The 19,381-nt window shown below is 38.0% G+C and overlaps 1 protein-coding gene across 4 annotated transcripts in view; it reads right to left on the reverse strand.

Moving 5' to 3' along the window:
- Positions 1-19,381, reverse strand: part of ATP11A (ATPase phospholipid transporting 11A) — a 228,783-nt gene that overhangs the window by 22,029 nt on the left and 187,373 nt on the right. For all 4 annotated transcript variants that reach the window (XM_019529645.1, XM_019529644.1, XM_019529647.1 and 1 more), the window contains 10 exons: positions 18,942-19,015; positions 18,620-18,723; positions 14,039-14,220; positions 12,195-12,446; positions 9,739-9,913; positions 8,300-8,402; positions 7,910-8,055; positions 5,674-5,733; positions 3,817-3,944; positions 1,582-1,717 (listed from right to left, as the gene is read on the reverse strand). In XM_019529645.1, the coding sequence (XP_019385190.1) occupies positions 1,582-1,717; positions 3,817-3,944; positions 5,674-5,733; positions 7,910-8,055; positions 8,300-8,402; positions 9,739-9,913; positions 12,195-12,446; positions 14,039-14,220; positions 18,620-18,723; positions 18,942-19,015 (1,360 nt within the window). The remainder of the gene's footprint in view (positions 1-1,581; positions 1,718-3,816; positions 3,945-5,673; positions 5,734-7,909; positions 8,056-8,299; positions 8,403-9,738; positions 9,914-12,194; positions 12,447-14,038; positions 14,221-18,619; positions 18,724-18,941; positions 19,016-19,381) is intronic.

Below are 19,381 nucleotides of genomic sequence, written 5' to 3' on the forward strand. Positions count from 1 at the left end.
CACCTTGCTCGGGTCATCTGACCCCAGTATTCTTTCCTGCCATGGCAGGGGGTCAGACTTGATGATCTGCTCAGGTCCCTTCCATCCGTACTAACTATGAAACTATGAAAGGGTCTAAGTTTCCCCAAACTTCTGCTGATTTCAAATAAATATAGTACCTCTCATTAGGCTGCTTATTTTGATGTTTAAGTATTAATATAGTTACATAACTTTGACAATTTTGAGATTACTGCAGCTGGCAACTGGAAGAGGTTATGTTATCCTGACAGCTATGAAAAGGATAAAATATCTGTGAGTGCCAAAATGAAACTACACAGAAAGTTCAGCATTTAATAGCTGCACATAGTTAAGGGAGACAGAACTGCTGCAGTATACAGCAGTACCTGAATGGAATTTTTTAAATTTATAAGTAACCTTTGTAAGAAATTATTTTACTTGCATATTTATTTAGCTTTTCACATTCAAAGATGTCACAATTTCCATGATATTTGCATACAATGTCTCTAAACAGCTTAGTAATAATTAAAAAAGACAAATTCTGAACACTTAAGTTTATCTTACAATTGGTAAAAAACCAAAAAAAAACCAAATTGGAGAAATACTGGATATTATAATTTGTAATAATTGCCTATAAGTTTTCAATAAGACAAAGTAGGTTGATGAAAAAGGAATAAAATGCAAAAGAAAACAGAAAATGCCTACTATCAAAAGCAAAAAGAAGAAAAAGAAAAAAAATTACTGGATTGCTAATACAACCACTTTTTTAACATTTCTGAGAAATTAAAAGGCAGCAACAACTAATATTTCTATAAAGCAGGTTAGAAGTCATATTTAAAAATATTTGCAGAAAATATTTTAACTGTTCTTTAGTTCAAGAACAGGGGAAGAGAATATGCACATCATGACAAAACCATAGTAATCTTACCATGTGAGTGCTGGCTGTCATTAGCTGAGGATAGGAAGAGAAGCAAGTAGCAAAAAGGAAAAAAAAAAAGCAAGACACAAATAAAATAGACCAAAAATATTAATGTGTAAATAAATGAAATGCAAAAGGTCCTTAAACTTTGTATTCATGTCACTGTAAAGTAGGTAGATGTGACTTAATTGTTTATTTAAAAAAAGTAAAATATTAAACAGTCATGTAATTCTACTATGAAGAATTCATGTAATTCCATTCTATTAAGTTCTTGCATGACATTCATCACCATGGTATCAAAATATCAATCTTAAAAAAGTCTGTATTAAAGAAGTCTAATTACCCAGCTTTTGATGAGTAATATGTTAATCATTTACATTAACGGAGATACAAGATTTAAGATACAACTTTTGGCACTATGTAGCTATTTTCTGCTCACATACTGCTGGTTACCAATATACTAGCTATTATTTTTGCTAAGTACAGACAACTTTTCTAACTTACAAAAATATACAAAAAAGTGTTGTGTCTACTAAAAAAGCCTTTGTGACAACAGTGGGTTTAATTTAATAAACTAAGCCTATGTAAGTGATGACAGAACATTTGAGGTTTTAAAAATTAGGGTTTTTTTTATTTCTCACATCTATTTTGATCTCAATACTAACCTGTCCATTGCTGCTAACAGATGTATTTTCAAACAAGAAATAGGCACCAAAGAAAAATACCATAGCGTCGAATACTCCCAGAAATGTCCAATAAATGAACACACGCCAGCGCAGAAGAGCATTCTTGGCAATATCCCTGAGTAAAACAAGATATATGCATTGATTATAATAAAAAAAATCCAAGAAATAAAAGCAGTCATATTATTATATAAGAAGAAAAAATAAAAATAAAAAGAACATAGTTGGAAGAACTTCTTCACATTTGGCAAGTTTCTACCACTTTGACATTCAAAGCTTTCCTTAAGTTGCTTTCTCTTATCTAAACTTTTATGACTGCTTACTGGCTATAGTTCAGCCAAGTCTTATTCTGACAGTAAATTCTGTATTTCTGCTGCATGAGTTCAGTTTAGATCTCAGAGATGGGACCTGTATAAAACACAAGTTTTCGTTGCATACTGATGACCCAATATATGTAATAAATAGGAACACTAGAGGTCTCTCATGGCTTTTCTTTCTTTCCTTTTTACGTTGTGAAGACAAAGAGTACAACAAGAAAACAACTACTGAATGCAACTTTAAAAATCAGGACATTGTGATGGAATCACTTCTACCCAAAGAGTATTAACATAATGCTTTCTTAGAGAAACTCTGATAGTTTAACAAAAGTATTTGCTGAAGTAAATTCTCTCATTGCATACAAATGTGTATGTGCCTAGCTCTCATTCACAGGTAATTGGGATCTGCCTTATGATAAATGTTTCAGAGCAAAACTGGATATAGACAGTAGAGTGTGTGCGTGTGCATGTACAGATGTCATTCTGAATTATATAAGTATACACAGCTGATGGAAATGAGCCCTTCTTTACTGTCTCACTTTTCAACATTGATTATTTCATTCAGTATTTTCACCCAGACACATTTTAAAAACTCTGCCTTATGACCATTTAAATAATGTCTCACCCTAAGTAAATTACTCTACTCAATGGTATTTTTTCCCAAAAAATGTGTTACTCTGAACAGCTAAAACTGTATCATGTAGCTTAAGATAATAAGCTCAGACAAGAATATCTGGTGGATGACTGGATATACTGTGCTTTCAAAACATAGATAAAAAGGCCACACTCCAAAAAAATGTATATTTTAGTTAAAAATATTAAATGCAAGAAAGTGCTTGTGCCTTCAATGGCCATATATGGTATTGCCCTTAGAACATAAGCATTCATTCAACTGTGAAGTAAATATCTGAATTTCACATTACTTTTAAATGTTTACCTTCTAGAAAACCAGTATTACCATTGCAAAAAACCATCTTTTTCCCCGCTTAATCCACCATTACTGCCCTCAAAATAATACACTAGCTTTGCAGCTCCAGCAATCAAACTGGGCACTCTTCCTAATGTAGACTGCCAAATGCTGTTTACTGGCAGAGACAGCCATCCAGTTGGCTGAGACAAGTAATCTAAAATAGTCTTAGCATTATTGCACTGCAATAGTGAACAGTATGCAGTCAACCATGTCAGATTCATTGCAGAAAGGATCCTGGAGCACATATACCTGATAGTGTCTGGCAGACTGAAATATATTGGGCTTATCTGCAAACAGCAAAAATGACCATGGGGCACATGAAAGGTTCAAGTGAAAAACAAGTACACACGTACCTACTGTGAAAAACAAGATGCTGCCATAGAAGCTAGCTCTAAGTTTTAGTTACACCAAATACTACTAATATCAGCAAAAGGCAAGGAGCTCATTGATGGAACTGGAGTCCAACAAAGATAAGATTCAGGGGAAAAGAGAGGGGGAAGTTACAGCACAGTCTCTTCTCCATTTCAAACAAAAAGATTTTAAATAGGTGTTATGATGTGTTTTTTCTAGAAAATGTTTGCCCTCCAGCTGTAAAGAACAATATTAAATACTAAACTAACACATTTTTAAATGAATAGGTGCAATATTCTTCTACAATTCTTAGCTCTCATTCCAATACAGTGCATATACAGCTATTTAAACATACACATAATATACACGCAAAATAATCTGTATTGTATTGCACACTGTATGCATGCATCTTATGTTCAGTCTTTTTCAAAACATCACAATAGTACCATGTTTGCAGCATCTGAGGTGCAGCACATGTGACTGTTATTTGAAGTTGTCCTTATCCTTTGCAACAGAAATACTGAATGATAAGTGAATCGCACCTAAATAGTCACACAAATTGGGGCTTATTAGCTTTACCTGTACAGGGTAGGTTCTCTCTTGAGCATGTCTGCCCCAATATGCTGTTCCAGTAGACTGTACAAAAGGATGGGAAGGGAAGTGAAGCTGATATTGTACAGTGTAAGATATGCAGTATCATATAAAGGCTGCAGATAGGGAAAAAAGGTGTTATATTAGCTGTATTTTTAACAAAAAAAAATTGTATTGTGATTTAAAGGGAAGGATTTAACTTGTTTAGAGTCACAAAAGTGCAGTCATGAATTAAAATCCCCACGTCATCCATGAACAATGGCTTAGTGGTTATACACCATCTGGGTATATCCAGATTGCTCTGCAGCTGACAACTGAGTGGCCTACACCACTCAGTGGCCTGAGTGGCTCTTGCTCTATTCCAGCTGTGTACAAGAGGCTGTAAAGGTATCTTAACTGGGCAACTGAAGATTCTCTTTGTGGCGCAGCCATCACATTCCCACCCTCCTTATGCACACAATGAAGGGGCATGATGGGCAGTGCCATGGCAGGAAGTGTCACTGTACTCCAATGATCCCACAAAGAACCACAACACTGCCTGAGGGGCTGTAATGAATTGCTATAAGAATCACTGTTCCAGGCTCCTCTCAGGAAAAAGGCTTGAACCCACATGTCCTAATTCTTAGCAAACTGTCCTAACCATCAGGATATGAAGTGAAAAGTCAATAGCACCCTCTAGCTGCCTGATGACACTGGCATACTAGGAAGCCAAGATGTGCCCAGAGGAAGCATGCTTTAGTGAGATGGAAAACAGGGGGGGCTGGATTCTGACTCTTGTCCCATCATCTGCCCTCAATGGTGTTCCTGCATTGTGCTTTTACCAGACATTGGATAAAATGGATACACAGCAGTGTCAGCAGGAGCCAGAACTCAGAGCCCCCTGGGTTAGCCACATAAGTGCTACTTATCAGCCTGAAGGTGGAGCTGAGTTAGAGACTAACACTTGTTGTTTTAAAATGTAAAAAACCCACTCAATTTAGGAGGAAAAAAATGAGAAACGTTACCAGCCAAATTCCATTACCACATGCTAATCAGACAAAGCTTCATAAAATGTTGGATAGGTTTCAGTGTGTACCTCAAGCTAGTTCCACTCAGTTTCTGCTCTTGCAGGAGCTTTGTGTGTGGTAGAAGGAATGCTCCCTTTTTTCTACAACCATTAATTTATTTTCTTCCACTCACATCAGGAGAGAGGAGATAACCTACTAGTTTAACTTAATTGGACACACGGAGTAACTGAGAGCAGCAGCGGCTGAGCAAAGAAACAAGAATTTAGAGGAAAGATGTTTATGCCCTCTCCAGAGTGCTGATTTATTATTTGTGGTAATCAAGCCCCCTTTTCCCCTAATCCTTGTGTTTGCTTTTCTTTTCCTACTACTGATTTCATTAGCAGGAGGTCTCAGGCTCAGCTTCAGAGGACCCTAGAAACCAGTCAGCTGTCTCCTGCACCCTCATCCCTACTTTAAAGACAAGCTGTTGCTTCATATCCATATCCTTCAAACAACTTTCTCCTTTTGGTGAGTGAAATCTTAAGGCAAAGTTTGAATTGCAAATTTTCCACAGAGATTTCACTTTTCATGAGTAGTTCTGAGCTTGGTTTTCCATTATATCTTTGACTCAAAAAATAAACATGAGCTTTTTGATAAAATTCATCTAATTCATTTTATTAGTATGACTGCAATGACCACTGATAGCTGTGCTAGCCAAACATGATATTCTTCCTTAGAGAAGTTCAAAATAGTCATTTTCTTGCCTACTTACTGCAATGAGAATAAGGACAAATTGCTTTTAAGTAAAAAAGGTTAAAAAAGGTTTAGAATAAGTAGAAAAATTGAATGTTTGACTAACCTGTTGTGAAAATCCACAGAAGAATTGATATAAAAACTGAGGAAAAATGAAGCAGACATTCTGGAAGACAAAGTAATAGCATTATTAGGGGAAGTCTGACCAAAACATTTCATAGTATTATAATGTGCATATTTATAATAATGTATAATGCCAATAAACAGTACACACACACACACACACACACACACACTGTATAGATATTTTAAGTAGGATAGAAAAAAGCCTTAAGAGATTTATTGAAACAGGACATTTACACTCTTGTTTCTTAGTACTTACAGAATAATATTTTAAAGGGAAAATTATATTTAACAAAAGAAAATCAATTGTCAAGATGGAAAAAATGAATTATGACTAGGAACACATGGGAGACAGAATACGACATCCTCAGTAGGACTCAAGGAATGGATATATACTTGTACCCACTTCAAAAGAGGAGGAGGAGGAATTCCTGCTTGGGAGTTAGCAGCAGCTTTTATGCTATAAATGTTATACTGTATGTGCCTGTATACTAGTAAGCTAAATTGCCTCAATGTCAACCCTGGATGAAGCAGGGTTAAAATTGGAACGGTTTTGCTATAGTTATAGGATAACAGTTCCTAAGCAGCAGGTCCCTCTCCCCTTTGAAGCAGCTACAAGTCTATGTTTGTCCATAATGAACAACTAAGCTAAGGAAGAAAGTGTTTACACTCTGTTTCAAGCATGAGTCTGGATAAACAACGGTAGTTTTTAACAAGCGTTAGCCAGTCATTTTGGACATAAACCAGATACCAGAGAAGTACCAATACATCAGTCCAATGTCGGATCAGTACACATATAAAGAAAACTGGTTGTATCGGATATCAGCCTGATGGGGCTGATAATTGGGTCGAAAGATGCCTGTGCTGCATGCAGCTGGAGTGCAGCACACAGGCAGCGAGGAGCACAGCCGGCAGCATGGAGAGTTGCTGCCAGCTGCTAAGTCCAGTGTGATGGAAGGGACGGGGAGAGGGCAGGGCATGGGAGGAGCAGATAAATGCCCCCCATGGTGTGGGACGGGGCAGTGGCAGGCACTGCCCAGGTGGAGTGGGGGCCGAAGCTGCGGCTCCTGGGGGGAGTGGCTCCTGCTGCTGCTTGTACCCTGGGAGGGCATGGCGGGGGGGAAGCATGTGCCCCCTGGATCTACGTGGGGCTGGGGTGGGCTGCAGCGGGGGCTGTGAGGGGATCTACAGTGGGGGCTGGGCTCAGAGTGGGCACTGGTGGTGCTGGGAGGATGCTGCATCCACCCCAAATTTCACCGCCGCTCCACTCCCAGCATGTGAGTGGAGGCAAGGCGTTGAGCTGGGGCTGCACCAGACGGTAGCAGTAAAGGGAACAGAGTGGCGGCAAAATCTGGGGCAGATGCAGTATCCTCTCAGTGCTGCCAGCACCTGCTCTGACTCCATCCCAGCCCCTGCCAAAAAGAGCCCTGCGTTCCCCTGGCTGCAGCCCGCCCTGCCCCACACAGATCCTTAGGGTGCCCCCTGCTGGGAAGCAAGCAGCAGAGGGAGCCACCCCTCCACCATAAGCTGCAGCCCCCACACCCCCTCACCCTGCTTCAGCAGCACCTGCCTCCTCCCTCACTGCAGGGATGCTGATCTGCTCCCCTATTCCCCTTCCCTTCTCCCTCCCCTTCCATGATACTGGACTTACCAGCTGGTGGCAGCTGCACAGGAGATCAGATTGGTATCAGCTGATACGCCTCCTTAAGTATCGGCTATCAGTATTGGCCCCCAAAATCTTTACCGGTACACCCCTACCAGATGCTAGTTTTTTTACCCTGCCCCCTCCATCCATATCGGCCAATTGAACTTAAAATGTTAAATGCTCTATCACGCAGCTATAAGCCCACAATACACACCCAATATTTGGAGGGAGTTTAACAATACTATTCCTCAAACTTGATTTAAAAGGCAACCACATAGGGAACCTAGAAATTGTTCATGTTGGGGAAAAAGCAGGTGCTGGAATTTCCGAGAGGGAGAAGGTGATTAAGGAGAAAACGGGAAGTTTACTTTTAACCATATTAAAAGGTCACAGTGAACATAAATAAAAGACATTTTACCTGTGGTGATGATAAGCAAAAACTCTTGGGGATTGTATTACATAAGAATCTCTCCATGGAATAACTGTTTTGTACAGTTGATTGTATATATCACATATAGCTAGGTATTATCACATATGCGTGTGAATTAAACAGTAAGAACAAATGTCACGCTACCTTATAAAAGAAGTATTGCACAAGTTCTGATATCCTCACATAATAAAAATGCCCATGAACAAGTAACATTTTTTTCAAATGTTTAAATTTAGGTATTGCATAGTCACTATTTCTTGCAGCCTGACGACCTTCCTTTCCAATGACCCCTAAAAACAAAGGGTTGATAGAAGCTGAGTAAACAAAAGAAGTATTAAAGGATATACATAAATATCTGCAAAGTTGCTGCCCATGCTGCATTGTTAATGAACTATTATTAGATTTCACAATACCATATAATTACTTGGAGTTTGTATAGTAAGTAACCTAAGAAAACAGATAATTCTTTCAAACAATGCCTTTCTCATGTATATTTGTATTACTATGAAGTTACAATGTAAATTGTAAACTTACCTATACCAACATGTGCTTCAAGAATCATACTGACGTCATTTGCTCCATCACCAATTGCTAATGTGATAGGATGTTCCTTAGATAATTTAATCAGTTTTACAATCTGGATTTAAAAAACCAGCATTAAAAACCTCTTCTTTGATACTTCTATAGCTTGACTATTTTGTAAAATAGAGCATTTGGCATTTAATTAATTAGCAAGCAGTATGGTTAAAAGAAAATCAAAAACCCAAAAAGTCCTGGTCAACTCAACTACTAGACATTAAAAATCATCAGGTACTCTCAGATCCAGATTGCTCTCTCAAATGCAAATTGCTCTCCTTAAGTAGGAAAAAACTCTTTAAAACTTTTCTTGTGAGCAAAATCAACAACATTAACTGTAAACATTAATTCTAGAAAGCTTCTTGCATAGTATCAAACAATTTCTTCCAGTTTCTACAACCTTTTCATAACAATTCTCTGTACATACAGGCACACAGACAGGCTCTGTGTATGAATACTTTTCAATTAAAATATATCCTAGATGCAATCGTAGACCTATTATAAGCTGTAGGCACATTCTGTTTTTTTTAAAAAAGTCTATTCAAACTAAAGACTTTACGGTTTTTCCCCTGCAGTTTAAAATAAAAGTGACTAGTTAATTAGGCTAAATGAATGTGCATGTATGCTGTACATGTGTATCAAGGCAAAAATACTCAGTGCTGGATAAAATATATGACTTTTCCAACAGTTTAGTGTCTTTAAAAAAAAGACTATATTTCCTTACACTGGAAGTATTAATATTTTTTACAAACTAAACCCCATATTAAATAAGCCTTTTATTTGGAAACATGTAAAGCAAATTTGTATATTCATGTTAACGCCATTGAGATGTTTCAGTAATGGAGAAAAATACTTTTAAACTAATGTAACAAAAAATGCTAACAAAAAATAGTAAACATATTAAAGAATGTATGTGCCCAAAAGTTTGTACAGAACAGTTTTCCCAACTATTTAGTTGGACTAATAAAAAATACAACATTTACCCAAAGAACCTTGTCTGCTTAAAGAATTTATAGACTCTACTTGCTCTATTCGGACTTAACTTTTCTTGTGTTTCAGTTCATGTTTCCAACGTACATTGTAATATCAGTAGAAGATGAAGCAGTTCAGTTTATTTAATATGTTCATTAATCGGCATGTTTGAGCCATCAAACTTGAATATAATGCACATAAATCACAATCAGATGCATAGTAGGGTGTCATTTTAATGTGCCATTACCTAAATTGCTTTTTACAGAAATTCCCCTCTCATTCTTTTTCTAATTTTATTTTTTTTTCCACTTTAAAGTCTAGAAAATTGAATGCTAACAATTTTGAATTTCCATATCACACAAAAGTAACAACATTCAATATTTACCCAGATATACTGTTAACAATAATTACCAAATGAAACAAACCTGTGCTTTCTGCAAAGGCGCCATTCGACAGCATAACACTGCACTGCAGTTTCTGCAGATTTCAAGGAAGAGTTCTCTGTAGTTACCCGAGCTCCCATCTTCTCTGGGTTTCATTATTAATGATAATGCTGCTCCATCAATAATTAAACCATAATCGTGCATATCAGCTGAAAGTCTGTTGAGGGGGAAAACGCAAATAGAGTTAAATAACTAAGAGTTACTGTGAAATCATTTTGAGTTTTGATTTGGCAGTGGTTTGTAGCATTAACTTACTTATGAACAGGGAACCTGGTTTTCTCTGATAAAAAATATCCTCAATTTTTGGATTTAAAAAGTAATACAATCCACATTTTTCCATGATGAAAATGAAATGCCACTCTCTCTCTATATATACATTTATATATTACTGGTGTTTCATTTTCATCATGGAAAAATGTGGATTTGGGGTTACTTTTTTAAGTTGAAAATTGGGGATTTTTTTAATTAGAAAAAACTAGGATCCCCGCTTATGAATAAGGAGGCTTAACGAAAGAATGGTATTAAGATTAAAATGCACTTAATATGAAAACTTATCTTTTCTGCTACTAACAATTTATTTTAATACTCTAACTTATTTTTTGGTCATCTGGTTTATTTGTTTTCCCATTTTACCACCTTGCTTGACTGATGAAACTAGACCGACTCAGTGCAGGAAGGAGTTTGATTTTTTAAGGGCCAAAGAAGCCTGGTGCCAGCTGACCCCTTTCAAAAGCGTGGCAAGCTCAGGTTGGGTGGGAAGGTCTGGTCTCAGGTCACAAAGCAGAGAATGACGCACTGAAGTAAGTCTTTGCTCAGAGTTGGAACAAGCTTTGTTTTTTGTTATCCTGGACATTTTTGTGTTTGACAGAAGGGTCCAAAAGACACTTAAGTCTGGTGTTAGTACTTGGGAGATGAGCCAGAAGTTTGTACTTAAGTTGCCATCACTCCTATGACTGCAGTACAGTCATGCTGACAGGCCTAAGCTAGATATTTTATAGCTAACTCAGCTATGTTTACATTATAATGTACTGTGTAGATACACAGAACACAGAACATTTCATTCATGTTCTTAATAGCAGTAGGCTACTATGTCTGGGCTTCCAACAGTGCAAGGGATTGCTTATATCAAAGATGAAACCACAGTGGGATTAAAATAAGACAAATATAAATGCAAAATTAACTGAAAAATGAAATAACCAATGAATGAAGAATTTTCAAGTAAAGACATCTGAGAGGTTTGACTGAACGTACCCTATGAGCTCCTGACAAGACACAAGAGGGTTTTTCTTTTAAAATAAAAATGTGTTCAATATCTTATTATATATACTACATTGATTTTATATATCACTTCAAATATATGTATACACACAAGTAATGAGACACAGGGAAAACCATTAACTATTAGTTAATGGTTAGCAAGCCAGACTCATGTCTGGATTTTCTGCCAAAACATTACATTACTTGCTCTCTTACTGTGATGAAATTGAAAATGTATCATTGGAACCTCATTTTTAACTTTAACATATACATTTTTAAAAAGAAGAAAGTCACATAGTATTAAACTTATAAAATTGGAAGGCTCAGAAGCTACTCTCCACTCACTGAGTCATGGTATACTCCAAATGTCTTAGTTAGAATCTTTGGAAGCATTACAGCCCATCTATAAGGTTTAATAAGCCCCCAAACCTTTTTTAGAATGGAATGGACATCCACTGATAGCTACAGTGCTTAAATTCAAAATCTAGTTTATTTTGCAGTAGCTTTCATTTCAATAAGCCCTAGTCCATACATGTTTCCATTTTCAGCTTCCAAATAACATTTGTCCCTCTCTCTAACTATCCTTTTCCTCCCTGGCACATTTCAAACAGGTGAACCCAACTTCCCCATGATCGCCTCCTTTCCTCTGAGTCACTGAGTACCTATAATACGATTTCTGGTTCCCATGTCCTCATATTTAAACCACTAAGTTTTCAAGTTCTTACAAGGTACAGTAGAACCTCCAGTCTGCATGCTGTGTCCCACATGCATATAAGTGTGCTCTCAGCCTCTTAATTATACTACAGCGGCATGGTTTTACCTGGGCAGCACAGAGTACACTAATCTTAACATAGGAATGTATTATTTTCTGTATATTTTTAAACAAAAATAACTTGTATGTTCCATTATCATAGTTGTTGTTCATGATCAATCTCTCACAATGGAAAATATAATTGGAGAGAGATATTTTAAACTATTAAGAACATTCTAAAAAGTAATGTTCCAAGATGAAGAGTGTGAAGATTGAAGCCTACATTCAATGTACATTTCTATGCCACAACAGTTCTTGTTCTATGCAACAACTCACACTAGAGCTCTTCATCTATTTTATCAACCATTCAAATAATTATAAAATGTTCAGCCAGTGTTCTTTTGGTTTGAAAGATGAACGTTCTACATACCCTGAGAAGCTGTCCCTGGTTAAGCTGCCACTTTGCCTAAGGACAGTTTTGCTTAGGTCAAACAGCACATCATGTAAACTTTGTTCCTCAATTTTCTTCGTGGTTAGCTCAAGTATTTGTGTGTTTCTCCTGAAGAGTTTGCAGGCATAGCAAGTGGCTGCAGCAGTTTCCATTTTGTCTCCTGTCAGAACCCAAACTTTAATGCCAGCTTTCTGGAGTGCTTCTATAGTGTCAGCAGCTTTTTCTTGTAGTCTGTGGATATCAATTGAGAATAAATCCTGACGGACTGACTGGAAATGAGAAATTCAGGGTCTTTATTAAAAGTTTCCGATGACATACATGTCAGAAACAGACATGCTCTTTGGAGCGTGATCAGCTGTGTTGCTATATGTTGCTGACCCACTTCACTGATATCTAAAGACATCACCAAGGCTGTCATCCTGCATGGTTGGGACCCTGCCCCTCCTGGGGCTTTAGAGGCCTGATCCTATGGGAAAAGGGTGCCATGGCCTGACTTGGGGCGTATGTCTGAAAGTGGGGGTTTCTCTGTGTCAGTGCACAAATACAGAGAGGGGGACCCCTATGGAAGTTTCCTTCCTCTATGCTTGAATCCCGTTGCAGGGGATTTTTTTGGTGTGCATTGCAGGTGCAGAGGGGAGAACTCCCCAAAAGGTTTCCCTTTCTGTGCCTGCAGTTTGGCTATTCCAGGGGAATCCCTCTGCAGGGCATTCAAGATAGAGGGGGAACTCACATAGGGGTCCCCTGTCAGAGCTTGCACCTTGTACCCTGATTCAAGGTTTGGTATCATTATACGTATGCCAGGGCTTGGTACTCTTCTCCCTGCTGTGCCCCATGTTTGGGTGCTGTTTTCAAGCAGAGGGGGAAATCCTTATGGGAGTTAACCCCCTCTCTACTTGTAGATGTGCACCAGAGGAACGATCGTAGGTGCAGGCCCTGTGTTGGGGTGATAAGGCACCTGGGGTCTTTTTCCCACACGACTGGGCCCCTACAGCTGGGTGAGTTCCTGCCTGGCATGGTAGCTGCCTGCACTCTCCTGCCATAAAGGAACAGATATAGGCTGCTAAATGGCAGCACAAATGATTACTAGGGTCATGACCACCACAAAATTTAAGCACTTGTGGTGCAACAAAGGACTAAAATATCTCTTTGACTTGCCTTTTGTGCTAACTGGTGGCACAAAGTTGACGTGGTTTCAGCCAGTAAAAAGTTTTAAGCCATGGACAGACATGCTGTTTCAAGTGCCCTAAACAGCACAAGATAGATAATGCACAGCCAAATAAGCCCTTCAGTAATGGCTGAAAAACTTAAAAAAACAACCCTCAGAAAAAGAGGAACATTTTTGAAGGCCTCTAGCATCCCACAGTGTTCCCCTCCTCCACAGGGGGCCAAGGGACCCAAAACTTCTAGTGTCAATTTTTTTTTTTAATTAAATGAGCTGGGTAGTATAAAGTTCGCTCTCTGCTCCAGGGAGAACATCCTTTGAATCTTATAAAGCTCTAATGATTCACCCTATTTCCTCAGAGTTCTCAGCAAAAAAGTTAGCTTTTCCACGATCGCGCCAGCACCGGAAACAATGTTAATTTATTAGACTATTTTTTGTGTCTTTACATACAAAAAAGGGAAGAATTCTATAAGAATCATTTGTATAAAGGTATCTAAATCTAGTGCAAGAGAGGAGAAGAAATCTTTGAGTGTCAGAGTCAGTTCTTTAGCTAACAGGTACTTTTAATTCATCAGATCTGATATAAAGTATAGGTCCCACTTCCCCTTCTCATCTCCCCCAAAAAATCAAATAGGAAAACAAGAACCCCTCATATACTAACCGGTCTTCAACAGCTGTAGCACCAAGCAAAATAAGATCCTTTTCTATCTTGTCATATGCCTCTGCCAGCTTCTTTTCCCGATCCTGCAGGGCCAGCATTGAATTCTGAAGCATCTTGTGCAAAAAATCATACTCTTTGTGTGTGAACTTCTTATATGCAACACACAGTGTTCGCAGTCCCTCCTTAAGAATACCATCAAAATAAGAAATATCATTGGCCTCATGAAATAATTTCAGGGATTTTTTCTTAATGGAGTTTACATTAGGATAGTTCCAAGAATAAAAAGCATTTTGCAATTAATAAGATTTGCCCTTTTGATTTCTTTATGTTAGGTCAGGACAGGAATGTTAGCAGAACAAGGGAAAGTGATTTTACTAGGCCCTGGAGCAACAGATAAAGAGACTGTGATCATCCAAATAGGGAGTAAACAGGGCTGGATCTATACCAATGCAGCATATACTTCTTGATATGCTGGATCCAGCCTGTGGGCTGGGATTTGAGGACCCCCTGATCTATTCTCTACTTGGTACCTTAGCTTTAAAATTTCCTGTACACAAATGCACCAAAGCAAGTAAGAGCTGGGTTGAAATTAAGCTGAATGATGACAAGCTTTCAGAAGGCAGTATAATAAAAAACAAACAAACAAACAAAAGCATAATTTTTGATGCAAGTATGGCAAATTTTTCTTTTTCTTAGTGACAGATATTATCTTCATTGCATATGCATGTGGTAGCAGAACTTTGCCTTACTAATAACTAAAATGAAACAGTTTTTAAGGAATTTATATTCTAGGTCTGACACAGAAAATGAAAGTAACTAAAAAAAAGGCAGGGAAATAAGGGCCAATAAGAAATAAGATAAAAAGATACTGCAAGTTATATGACTTGGTATATGTTATAAAGGTTGTGATTTTTGAAACTGACACCAAAGCAAGCAAAGTGAAGCAGATAGCACAGGACTGAAAGTCAGCGGTAGAAAGCAGAGTGACAGAAATGGATTTTGTGCACAATAGAGGAAGGTCATTCTAGTTGTAAGGAATAAGTGGATGAGAACAAGAAGCAGTCATGAATGGGCAAATTGTAAAAGAGGGATAAGAAGATGCAGAATTCAACCAAGCTTTTAGTGACAGTGCACTTGAGCTTCATACAGAAAGAACAAAGAACCAATGAAGGGACAATGGCAGTACTGTCAAGAAAGGAAGACAGTTCCTGCTGTGGGATGCCAAACAGATTGAAGAAGAGTTTGTCAATGAATTTTGAAATTATCCTGTTCTATAAGAGAGTGATTTGCATTATGATGGTTTGGACTATGTGCATTCTGATGCATTAGTAGATTTTACTGGATGAAAAGAGGTACATAGCGTGAGCTCTTTGTAAAGGGAAAAATCTACAATTCCAAAAAAAAAAAGAAAGAAAGGAAAAAGGTTTAAATTAGAACTGCTGCAAAATGACCTTTAAGCTTGACTCTGCATGAACCAGGGGAAAAGAACAAAGCAATTGATGTATGAACATGTTAGTAATTGAGTAAAAAATGTTTTGAATGAAAAACTCACCTAGATTCTACACATTGGCAGTTATCAAAGGAGATGAAATGCCACTAAATGAGAAAACAACATTAACTCCTTTTTAGGAGGGAATGTGCATATAAGAGGATGAACCTGATTCCTGTGAAGATGACTGAAATAGACAGAGGGACAAATTTCACTCTCCTATGCGCAGATCCCCTTCTAAAAATGGATTAACATTGCTTCCTCATTTAAAAACCTCCTTTGATGACTCGGCCAACATCCAGTAATTTTACTTTGTGCTTTGATTAACAGGTCTTGCTTGAAAAAAACCTCAGTGATTCAGTTCCTTGACAAAGGACTGTGAGGTCTTCCCACTAGTATTAAGATACTTTGCATTGGTGCACCATACATTCTCTCTCAGCTCCTGGTATTATCACAGGAATACTAAGAATTAAGACAACCTTTTCCTGGGCACTTCGTGGCTGCAGCATTTTGCCTGCTGAAACCAAAAATTCCACACAGTAAGGATCACAGCCTCTTAAGTATTTTATTGCTAGTGAGCAATTAACTATAACTACACCACTTCTCAATTAAGTTTTCCATTTTTTTAAAGACAGAACATATTAATGGCTACTCCCTGAAGAATACAGTCTTTGGGATGACACAAATAGTTTTGCTCTTTTTAGACATACATCTTTGGGCAACTAACCCAAAACTTAAACATCAGTAGAAAAAAATCTAGGTTCTAAGGGACAAAAATGACAAAATGAACAACAACTTCTCAATGATCCTTACAAAAAAAAAAGGAAAGGAAGGGCCAGTGGGAACCAGACTGTCCTAGCTTAACTAGACTGTTAAATCTGGTAGGAAAGACATTTCAGACTGCTTCAACATTTGTCTGTAACAAAATAAGGAAATGTTTTATTTGCCAGCTAACTAATGTTGTAAGAAGCAATATATTTCAAAAGGCATTTTAATGTTAGTACAGAAGCTCAATCAAGCAAGTAAAAGGCAGCTCTCTATACAGTTACCTGTACCAATCTAAAAAAGACAGGTCATGTAATTGGTTTCCTGATCGTTATTTATTACAGCAGATGAGCCTATCTGCTGTCTGTAGTATTTCTCGGAATTTTCTATATTTAGAAATCAGCCCTAAATGCAGTTATCAATGATGAAGAAATACAAGTGAAGAGTCTGGATTTGTTCTTTACAAGAAGTTGGATGTATATGATGTGTTAAATTGTTCTTTCAGTTTCATTAGCCTCCTTTACCTCTGACCAAACATCCTTGCAGAAGATAGACAATTGTTTTATATAGTAAAGCTTAGTGATGTGCTCTTGCAAGAAGATTTAAAGAGCAACCAATATCCCTTTAAAACAAAAGCAGATAATGTTAACCTTCCTGTAGTAATACTTGTTTACTTGCATGCAGTCAGTTCTGATTACAAGCCAAAGGCTTTTTAAAAGACAAATAATCACATTTCACTGAAATTACTTTTGTTCTTTAAAAGCTGAAACCAATACATTACAACTCCTAAGCTTATCTTATAAGTAAAACCAAGGTTGGGATTTCTTCCCCATGGAATCAAGCACACTTATATTTCCTTTTAAGGGAGCAAATATGTTTGTATAAGCATTATTGTTGTGTTGTTTCTCTATAACTAGAACATTTGCTGTTTAATTATGTTCTAACGGTTTCTTTCTCTTGAGAGCCTGTGAAGTGACATGCAGTCAATCAAGGCTAGGACTAAATGCTGGGGGTAGGGTTTTTAATAGGAGTTTTACCACTGACTTCAACTGAAGAACAGACCTACTCTATTCACTGGAATCCAAGATGAGGTGCTTCTGCTCCCCCATTTAACAGGCCCCTCATCTTTGATTTGAGTACAGAAATGGCAGAGGGTGGGGGTTAGATAGGCACCTGCTGCAACTCCAACTCTGGCCCTGATCTGACGTTTGAGTAGGTGCTGCAGTACCCTCCTGGCCCCCCCAGTCTTCCTCCCTGCCACCAACCACTGCTGTTACTTTCCACCACAGCTCTGCCTCCAGCCCTTCTCTGGCCCAGCCACATGCAGTGATTGCAGCTCTGACCCTGGCCCCTGGCAGGGAAGAGGCAGCAGGGGCAGGGCAGGAGGTGCAAATGCCAGGACTGCAGGCACTGGAATGGGGGTGCAAGGGCCAGGGTACACAGGCACTTGTGGGGGAGGGCAAAGGCTCCCTGAGTGCCTGCCTCCCTACTACCATTTTATCAGCCAGGGGGATGAATTTAAGATGACCCTCTAATACTTTGATTCTGTACATGGAAAATTAAAACTAATTTATAGATTTTCCATGTAGAGGATATAATTACTGGGGATTTGTTGTAAAATTTGAAGTTGTCTTGGATTTGGGTAAATACAGTAGTTCAAGTTGAGTGGCTTCTGAAAAATCTCACCACTGTACACTGATTAACAATCTATGGGTAATACATAGCAACAGACACCTGTGCACATTCCTAGTTTGCGCTGGTTAAAACCATGATGTAAAAATATCTAACAAATAATGGTTTTGAAGTGCTGATTTGCAGGGATCCTGGTTTCCTCTGATAAAAAAAATCCCCAATTTTCAGATTTAAAAAAGTAACCCAAAATTCACATTTTTCCATGACTAAAATGAAATGCCACTATAGTGGCACTACTGTGGATGTATACACTATATACTATAGTGGCATTTCATTTTAATCATGGAAAAATGTTGATTTTGGGTTACTTTTTTAAATCTGAAAATTGGGGATTTTTTTTTTTTAATCAAGAAAACCAGGGTCCCTGATGATTAGGCACTGGCCTGTATTACAGTTGAGTCACATCACCTAAGCAGGAGTTAAAAAATATGTATGGGTAGCATGGACTCAGCACTGTGGGCAGCAAGTTCCCCATAGGGGCAGCTTTGGTCAAAAATATTTATGACCTGTAGGAACGCAAAAAGGCTTATATGGACAGATATAGCATAGGGGTACAGATTCTTTAACTTCTCCTCATCTTGGTACATCATGCACGGCCAAGATAATGTTACTGCAAGACAGATATTTAATCTTACCACTGCATTGCGCTCAACCCGAGACCGTATTTGGTCTATTTTGCCCTCTTTGACTCTAGGAAATATTGAAGAATCTGCTCCTTTACAAAAGAGAAAAATGTCACCTAAAAGACACAAAATAAAGAGTTAGTATGGTTGCAATGTTCTGGGATTTTTTCCCCCAAATACATGCTTTACAAATGAACAAATCTTAATTTGTAAACAAGTCTCCACATTTTTTTCCATGTAGAGGATATAATTACTGAGGATTTGTTGTAAAATTTGAAGCTGATCACAAAGATCACAAACACAACTAAAAAAAAAGACAGAATGTGATTTCTACCTGTTGCTGATTTAACAATTACACTCATTCGTCTCCTTACAGAATCAAAACTCAAAGTCTCTAATAATTCAAACCTGGAAAAGAAAACAAGTACATTTTGAAGTGTTCTCATTTCCTCTCTCTCCCCTTAACCCCTACCCCACCCAGTTACACTTTTTATTGACGCTAGAAAACAGTTTACAACTACTGCTATACAATACAAAGTAAGCAAAACTAGGTTCAGGAATTAAAAGGTCCTGTCCCACATGGCCATATTTGAAATCACAGTTAGTGCAAGTGGACTTTTGGCTACTATGTCAAAGTAAATGATCCACAGAGATCCCAGCGAACTGCTTATGTTCTTGGGGGGGTCCATAGAAACTTCAGTTTTGCCAATAAAGTTTTCCCTCTCTATGCGGCACTGGTCAGGCCGCAGTTGGAGTACTGCATCCAGTTCTGGG

The sequence above is a fragment of the Crocodylus porosus genome, unplaced genomic scaffold, assembly GCF_001723895.1.
Source record: "Crocodylus porosus isolate Cpor-Errol unplaced genomic scaffold, CroPor_comp1, whole genome shotgun sequence".
In the NCBI taxonomy this organism is placed as follows: domain Eukaryota; kingdom Metazoa; phylum Chordata; order Crocodylia; family Crocodylidae; genus Crocodylus; species Crocodylus porosus.